The sequence below is a fragment of the Protopterus annectens genome, chromosome 1.part1 (genome assembly GCF_019279795.1).
Source record: "Protopterus annectens isolate FY-2018-M chromosome 1.part1, PAN1.0, whole genome shotgun sequence".
Classification (NCBI taxonomy): domain Eukaryota; kingdom Metazoa; phylum Chordata; order Ceratodontiformes; family Protopteridae; genus Protopterus; species Protopterus annectens.
In genome coordinates, this window is record NC_056726.1 from 579,786,178 (window position 1) to 579,795,668 (window position 9,491).

The following is a 9,491-nucleotide window of genomic DNA, read 5'->3' on the forward strand; positions in this document are numbered from 1 at the left end:
CAAAACTACTGCACAAATGACAAGAAAAGAACAGGAAGCATTGGGTCAGACACGCCCATCTCACCCTGACGAGCAAAGTCAGACTTTTCTGGTAGAAGGCACAATCCTTAAGAAAAGAAGCTAAAAAAGAAATAAATGTACATGAACAGGGAGGTAAAGATTCCAAGCGGTTATTCACTACAGAGGGCTCTTTATAGTATGGCTTTGCAAAGCCTCAGCAAAGTTCTCCATGGCACACCCTATCCCCATAGTTACACCTCCTTCAAGGCATTCATGCTGCACCTTTTTCCCAACCACCTAAAAATCTAAACTAAACCCATGATGCCCAGTTCACAGTTCCTAAATTTAAAAAGAAAAGCAGTTACCAGGAATTGCTGACCTGTACATGTACAACTTTCCAATTTAACAGTGTTAAAACAAAATGAAAACTCCAGCAAAGCTAGAGCTTCCACTGAGTGACCTCCCAAAACTCTTGTATCAGAGGCACATGGGATATATGCAAATGATCGTTATGAACATCAGGTGTTTCAGCTAATTGGCGATTCTGAATGCCCATGACTTGTTTCGTTTTAATGGACAATTTCAGACCAATAGATCCAAACCCCACTAGCTGTGGATATGCATATTTCGGCCTTATGACCTTATCAGCACAGCACAAGCAGAGTGTTTGACTAAGCATTAGAAACACAGGGCTGTTATACCCAGCTGATGTCCATTATCATTAGGTGTTACATTCAGTTTTCTCATATTAAACCATCTAATTCAACCAATTTAAAGCTATACAATGCAAGTTTATGTGAAAACATGCTACTTTGAAGCCAGTAACTGCAATTAAGAAATACCTGTTATTATCAATATATAAAGCTATGAAGTTTGCAACCGTCAATATTTCTGCCAACCTAAGCATGATTTCCCATTGCTTCTATCTACCTCTGTTTTTTCCACCATGCTGGAAATTCACCAGAGCATATCAGTTTGACAGTTATAATTCCCATTTCCAGGGATTCATCAAATTTCACATTAATGACATATTTCATAGGGATCTCACTTCTGGCTCACTCAGTTTCTAATGAGCACTTTCCAGATTGAGACAATTGACTACACTGTAGTCAAACCAAACTGCCACATCCCAGTAGCAGCAACAATGTCCATGTAACCCTTTGCAACCCAAGGTCTTCATAATTCTTCATCTACCACTCCTGCTGTTCCTCATTTCCTTCCTGCCTTCCTTTATTTTACCTTAACCCTATCTTTCCCCAAGGTAACCTATTTCAGTGGTTCTCTACTGCTGTACTTTACCAACATTCTCAGTGGGAGGAGAGATTTCAGCCACCACACATGATCAACTCTCAATAACAGATGCCCATACCCCAAAGTGGGAATTACCTGCTCTAAAAGTGAACCACTGGCTCTTTGCAAAACCTTTCACATGAATGAATCCTTGATCTGACCTTCCTAGTAAGGGGTAAGGCATCCAGCTGTTTTGCCAGAGGGACAGGTTGAAGCAACATCCTAAAGGGCCACATAAGGAGAAGCTGACGCAAGAGTCTGAAGGCCAGAAGTTCCACTTCATTAATGGAAGGATGTACTCCAAAGGCTGAATGGCACCACTTGTGGAGACTAAGAGATGGTTCCAGTTAAATGGTCAAATGGTACTTCAGCAACAATAAAACTAGCTAATCTGATGTTTAAGTGCATTTAGCATTCTATCTGCCCTCCACCCCTTTCCTTCCCCCCCCTCATCCTTCCCTCTTGAATTCCTCTGTAGATTCCTTTTCTACAACTCATTCCAATAGCCTATTTTCAGCGGTCTAAAACCCTCTCTTTTAAGAGGTTTCCACATACCTATGGTATAATTCATCCCAACTACCTTAATACCTCTATCAAATCCTTCTCAGTCAGACTCCTACTATTTATGATGATTTCCTATCTGGCAACTATGATCTTGTTAACTTCTCAAAATTATGTAATCGTCCCCCATCTCTTTCTGATCTCAACAACAGCTCTAGCTCTTCTAGTCACTCTTTCTAGCCCTCAGTCCTAATAGCCTTATATCCTACTTCCTGTATGGTGTCCTGAACTGCACAAAGTTTCAAAATGTGGTCTGTACACGGCCCTAGAGTGGAAGGATGCCTCCCTGTTACTGGTATTTAACCTCTTGAAGATGCACTCCAGTATGCTGTATGGCTGCTGCCACTGCCCACTCATTCTTCTCCAGGTAGCTCAGTCCAGGTGACTGTCGCCCCAAATTCTCTGCCCACTCTACTACGAAGGGTTCCACTTTTTCCCTGCTAATACTTCAAACCAGGGCTGCTGTTCTGTAAGTGCAGTGTTTGCATGTGTCTGCACTAACTCACAAATGCCACCTTTCTGATCACATGGGTCAACCTTTCCAAATCTTCTCCAGCTCCTACCCTCCCTTCACCTCCAAGCTCCACTGCAAAGAATATCTCGGTCATCAGCAAACAGGCTTAGTCCATTCCCTGTTCACTCGGATATAGCCAAGAAAACCTGCAGTAAATCATTAGTCACTTAATTCCTGGCATCATCTTTCTCTCCACAGTCTTCTGCATCCTGCTATTCAACCATACAGCAATGTATTTCCTCACTTTTGGCCCTACTGTCAAACCTTTCATATGTTCATAGATATGTTTTATGGCAATGGTCCCTAGGGCCTTTTTAAGCCTAGCCATGCATTCCAAATATTCAACAAGTTCTGGCACTCTTGGTAGTGTAAGCAGGGGTTTGGGAGTTGAATCATTTACATTCTGCTTGAGTTTATCGGAGATGTAGGTGCTAAAATCAAGCAGTTTTTTTGTACTTCTACTGGGCAAGACAGACAAATGCCTTGATGAAGTGCAAAGTATAATTCATCATAACTGGGATTCACTATCAAGTTCACCTATGCCCCAAAAAAGAAACTGGGTCAAGTTTGACTGACAGCTCCTTCTGGCCAAGAGCCAGTGTTGGTTACTGTTGTCAAAGAGACTGATGTCGTCTAGAAACACTACCAGCTTCCCTCCTTCTTGCCTTGCAGTAACTTCATTAGTAAGTGATCTGTTGAAAATCTCCATTGGGGGTATGCCACTAGAATGAGTAGATTTCTGCAAATGTTGGGAGGGAGCCCATCCACTCCTTGCACTTCAGCCTGTTTAAGGATAGCCAGCCAACTCTCCACCTCCTCCTTCTGTAGCTTGGTGTCTCCCCACAGGTCATCTATTTTGTCCTGCCTCTATCAACATAGCACTTTCTCTTTGCTTTCATTTGTAAAGCCAGAAGCAGAATATTCCTTCTTCTCACTATTCCCTTCCAGTCTTTGCTATGCCTATCTGGCAATGTCCCTCTCTTCCATTCTACCATGTACTAAACAGATGCTTTCCTTGATCTAGTCTGCCATCTCCCTTTCATCTTCTGCTCCCCACAATGACCTCTTTGTAGTGCATCTATCCCACTCACCCATCCTCTCCTTTCTACCTCTTACATGTCTACGCCAATTGATAGCCTCATTTCTGTAACTATACTACCCTGTTCATCCTTTTGCTCCAGTTCTCCATACCCTCATCCACAGCCCTGAAACATTCCTATAGTTTGACTTCCTGAGTTTGTTCCCAGCTTCCTAACGTCTCCTTGACCCTTCTCCAGAACAGCAAAATCTGTTCCCTTAAAATCCAAAATCATTTTATTTATTTGTCTTTATATTCTTACCCTCTGCCATTCTCCAAACAACATGGTGGCATATTCATTGCTGGCTAATGGTACCATTCACTTACACATCTATGACTTCCGCTGCTCAGGTGAGGACCACATACAGAGTTCTATTTTTTCTAGTAAAGCCTTGCACCATCTGAATGACTGCTCCTTGGTCCAAGACCTCAAAGAACTCCTTCTCCATCGTGGAGCACAAAACTTTTCATTTCACTCCTCAGAGACTCAGACTCCCCTATGAGTATTAAACTGTTCCGCATATGGAAAGAGGTTTAGCACAGGGGAGGGGACGTGGCTTACTAAATATAAAATCACTTTCATCTTAGATCCTCCACAATAAGGGAAGTGCAGGGAAACACTGCAGCAAAAAAAGTCCAGCTTTAGAAAATACAGGCTGCCATTTCAGGTCAACCAGCTCATTTCATTTCTACTGGTCACCCTACGCTGAAGAAGCCAATAAAGACATTTCCTCTGTGGAGGAAATAAGGCTGCCTTCTTAGTGCAATGTGTAAAACAGGATGTGGGCATTAACAGTGGAACAATAAAAGTCCCTTTATGTGACTCTGAGGGTAACAGGCATCTACGGTAAGGAAAAAAAAAACATGTCGAACGTTCAGGTGTAAAAAATCCTTGTCCGTCCTTCTCACACCACAAGAATTAATAAACAGCCTACTTGATTACCATTTCTGAGGTAAGGTGCCTTTCTGTGTACCCTAATCTCAGTACCATTTTTTATCATCTATACATGGTTTACCACTGATATGCAAACTGTGAGTTTCAATACTTTGTACATGATTGGAGAAGTAAGCACTATTAAAAACTTAAAAAGTGTTGGCAGAAATATGAAGTGCATCTAATTGAAGGTCTAGATGGCTAGGCATTTTATGGTTCCTGTGATCACTTACCTCGTACTGTTTCTATATTCCTGTAACTGTAGAAATCAATTACCAATTCTTTAAAAAAAAAGTACAATTACTATGCTTCGCAAATACCAGTTTAATTAATTTAACACTTATTGTACACAGCTGTTTGTCAGCTATGTGCATCACTAAATACTTTTGTTCCTACCAGTTAGCCCAAGTTAGGACTAAAAAGGGTCTTGTGTCCCTCCCACTTACCTGGTTAGACAAGAAAAGATCTGATGCCTAATAACTGCAAATGTACTAATTCAAAATGCCTTTGCATGACTGTATTTTAACTACCCTTTTTGTGTTAACACTCCTACCTTATTTTACAGCTACCCACACTTCCTCTTTCCTGTACTTCTAGCATCCAATTTATGCAAGAATCTGTTCGATTAACACACATTTGTCATGTGTTATGGCAGTCCCATTTTCAATGCAACACCAATAAAACCCTGCTTAATAAGCCTACTATGATGGTAGAAGCTGCAGCCCTGACTATGACAGCAGACCAGCTATCAAAAGGGAGCAGCAGGACTAAACAGCCAATAGTCAGGTCTCCTATCCTGGGATGAAGAAGTGGTTGCCAGCCTTAGAAACATCCTCTGATACAGAGTAGCAGGTTAGTCTTGGGAAGATAAACCTGAAGGCAGTACAGTAAGATGGTAATGGGTAATGAGGGCAAAGAGATAACAAAGACACTGTAGTTTCTTTACAAATTCAGCACAAAGCAGAAGAAATCACCACCAGCTGAAGATGTCAGCTAGCGTGTGAAAGCAAGTATTTCACCCAACCAGTAAAACCAACTACACCTCCAGAAAGAAAAGACATCTCCAAAGGACAATGAAAATAATGCTATGGGTAGAACAAGGGCAGAGAGGAGTAGACGGTGGAATGGTGAACATGGTCATGAAGGGACTCTCAGTTGACAGTCGCTCACATTGGAAGGGGCAAGAAAAAATCCTGTTTTTTAAGCAGAAGAACAAATTGTATTACTGATGCATTCGACTCTGCAATATCAACAGCAGTGCAACTGGTTAAAACTTGATTTTTTTTTTGTTTGTTTTTGCTTTGTTTATTATTAGTTAAAGGATGGTGCAGTAGGGAGCAGCTTCCTGCTGAACAAAAGTCAATGTAGCCAAATAAAACTGAGTGCTTTTAATTCAGTATGTTACAGTGTTCTGTGAGGCTTTTTTTCTGATTTACTTGACAGGTGATTTACTGACAGAAACAGATCCATTCACACAATTTTGTTGTAGACAAACATTTCATTTCTTTAAGCAAGTGGCATGGTCAAGCAACTAAATATCCAGTTCTGGATATAAATAACAATGTCTCTTGCACCAAGCCTCACAAACTAATCCAGTGGCCCTGTTTAGAAATCCTCAGTCAACTTAGAATACTGAACAATGTATTAATGAATAAGCTACAAAAAAGCACAGGTTTAAAAAAATAAATCTTGGTCTAAACCATCATGTCAATACATACGCAGCCAACAAAACAATAATCAATAAAATTCAGATGCAATGTACTATACTGTTTTTCAGCAAGTTCTCAAATCCAGTAAAACAGACTTACCTTAGCAGGAGGAACCTTGCCAGCAGCAGTAATCTGACCAGTAAAGAAACGCCCAAAATTATTTGCTGCCAAAACAACAGCCTTGTAACTGTCAAAGATAAATATGAATAGGTCAGGCTGAACATCATAAATAATTTATAAAACAACCTGCCTAGCACAGTCATTTTAAACATTCTTAAACTAAACCTCAAATTCAAAAGGAGTGAATTGTGGAACTAAAATGTAGTTATTTAAAGTCAGTTTATTAGCAAAATATATTGCTAATTTTTTTTTTAAACTTTGGTAAAAAAATCAAGACTGCTACAATGCATGTATAGTTAGCATTCATACGCTAACTTCTGATACGATGACCTCACCTTCACTTTAAGAATTTTGAGAATCATAAACAATTGGGACACTACCATAGAATATGAGTCAGCGACAGGAAACATCTTCCTCATACTTCCTCATTAGATTTCCAACAGCTTGTATCAGTTTCTGAGGACGGCAATCTCCTCTGATCATTTCTTACTAGTGGTTATAACTTCACAGCAATAACGTTTGCAATAGTCAAATTTTACATAAACACAACTAAGCAAAGTAATTCATTAACATTACCAGAACTACAGCTCTACTGTTGATCAACTGTCTTAAAGATCAGCAACAGTAATCTAATTTAAGTCACTTATGTTAATTAAACTCATCTGATACACTGTGACAGAGACAAAAGTAAACCACAACAAAAAAGCACTGCAATTCTAAATATCGTACCCAGCAATGTTGGCCATGGAGCTAAGAGCATCATAACCCTGTGCAATGGTGATTCGCGGAACCTGGTCCATCGCTAACACGGAAGCCTTCCTCTCAGACAGCTGCTTCATGAGGTCTGGGTTTTGTATGGGGTAAATGAAGCTCACCAGTGTGGATGACTCTTTCAGTAAGTCTGTCTCATGCACACCCAGAGCTGGGTTAAAAGTAGGAGCTCTCAACTGGAAGATAAAAATGGTACCGTTAAACTTGATAGTGCTATTTCTTGTAAAGGCAGCAGCAAATTGCAATTAAACCATGACTGAAATTTTTAATATTTATTTCAAATTATTCAGTAGAGTCCTTGTGATCTAAAAATAAATTACGCATTACAGAGTCTGGAAATTCAGACCCAAAGATCTTTTGTAGTCCATTATCCGAAAGTAAAATCAAATGTAAAAGGAAATACTGAAGGAATAGACATAACCACACAGCTGCATATTACATGATACGTCCCACAAAAAACAAATACCTGTGCAATAAAAAAAAATTCATGCATGAGTTTTCCCCTGAAAATGAAAATGAAAAGTGTATACAAAGTGTAAAAGGCAGGGGATGCAATTTTAAAACACTAATGTTCTGTACCTTTATGGACCTCCACTGTTGTGTAACAAAAGTATTTAAGAAGCAACAGGACTGCAAAGAATTCTGCAGAAACAGTCAAAAGATGGAAACAATATATGTGTTAACCATACCATCTGATCTGGGAGGACTTCTGCAGTAGTTAACTACTGGGAATTACCTCAGAGTAACTCCAAGCTCTGCAGAATTTTTTACTCTCTCTCCTTCTTACACAAAGGAACATAATCACCTCCTGGCTAGGATAATCACAATGACATACACAAAAACAGCAGAATACGCTCAGTTCCCTCCACTGTGATCCTCAGAATAACAATTCACTAAGCAATTACCCCCTTAACAAAAAAGTGCAAACATACAAAATTTAAAAAATACTCTAACTTAAAATTACATTTGCAGTTGTATAACAAAGGGCACTTTGAGAGAGAGAGAGAGAGAGAGAGAGAGTGAAGGAGGGATAATCAGCACACAGTGCATAAGGCTTCCTTGCGAATCAAAAGATCAATGAGTACATATATCCACTATATCGGACTTCAGTGGTCTTCTGCAACAGGTAAATAGTTAGAAAACATACCAGTCAGTCAAAATGAAAACTTCCCTAGGAGGTCAGAGCAAAACCAGAATACACGGGCTCAAATTGCACAGTCCTGAAGCAGTAACATAACAAATCCTAATATACAGGATCACAATCCAAGCAATAACCCAAGATAAGAAAGAAGATATGACCAAGTGGCTGTAGGGAAAATGTTTGCAGTTCAGAGTTTTGAAGTCAGCTCTATAAGCTGCCACATCCTTGGTGGAATGGCCTCTGAAAGCAGCCATTTTTCAACAGGAATTATTGTCCAATGAGTAAACACAATCCAATTTCCTATGGTTTTTACAGCAACTCCAAGTCCATTCTGTCCCTTAAGCAAAAAGGACAACTGCAAAGTATTCTGCTCCCTTAGGAAAAAAGAAAGATTAAAGAACTGATAATTGCTTTCTGCTATATTTGAACACATCAGCCTTTTTTTGGGCAAGAAAGCCCTCTGCAAGAGACAAGTGTTTGGCTTTCCCCATTCACAAAATCCCCAAATTGTGACATTCTTTGTTTAGAGCACTACAACAAATGTGTAGTTCCTGCTCATGCATGTTGAGACAGCAAGCCCAGGGTTAGAAAGGTGTGCCAAGTCCTGCTCCCCAGTTTCACTCCCATGACTCTGAGCACATATGAAAGCCAATGATACAAAATTATATAACCGATGATGTACAGGAATGGCTACCTGTCTGTATGAATGGACTGCAAAAGAAGGCAACATCAATCACTGCAAAGGGCCTTCTCAGAGATCTGATCCAGAAACTATTCAAATATCTGTTTTGGCTCCCTGTCAGAAATGAAAGACCCAATACGGCTAATCCTGACACTTTAAAAAAAATTAAGGTGCAATTCCAACAAAACTGAATTCCAGAACTTGCTTGTTAACCTTTAAAGAGCAACTGCAAGAAGACTCTCTTCCCACATCCCCGCTATTTACATATATTCATATTCAATGTACCTTGCAAAAGGAAGAATAATCTAGGAAACCATAGTCTTGGACTTAATATGTGGTCCCCCCCTTATCAATTCCAAGAGTAATAATTATGGTTTCTGGAATTTCAACAGTGCTTCTGTTACATCCAGCTCTGCATGGTCCTATTATCTGCAGTGAAAAATTTGGGGAAGAATCCTAAGCAGCATCACAAAACCTCCCAAGGAGTCAGAAAGTGGAGAAAGACCGGAAAGGAAAGTGCTCAAATTGTACATTTCTGAAGCACAAAAGTGACAAAAAGTGGGTAGGATTCCTGGGACAAACGTTCAAGCAGTAATACTTGTTAAAGGTGTGAATGACAGTGGGGTACAAATGGCCATAATGGACACATTCATGGAACTAATAGTACAAGCAGCCACTAGTGAAGTGGCCT

General features: G+C 39.9%; 1 protein-coding gene across 2 annotated transcripts in view; it reads right to left on the bottom strand.

The window, feature by feature from the left end:
- Window positions 1-9,491, bottom strand: part of NNT (nicotinamide nucleotide transhydrogenase) — a 1,308,245-nt gene that overhangs the window by 1,020,964 nt on the left and 277,790 nt on the right. For both annotated transcript variants that reach the window (XM_044076912.1, XM_044076918.1), the window contains exons 4-5: window positions 6,936-7,153; window positions 6,186-6,273 (exon numbers count right to left, since the gene is read on the bottom strand). In XM_044076912.1, the coding sequence (XP_043932847.1) occupies window positions 6,186-6,273; window positions 6,936-7,153 (306 nt within the window). The remainder of the gene's footprint in view (window positions 1-6,185; window positions 6,274-6,935; window positions 7,154-9,491) is intronic.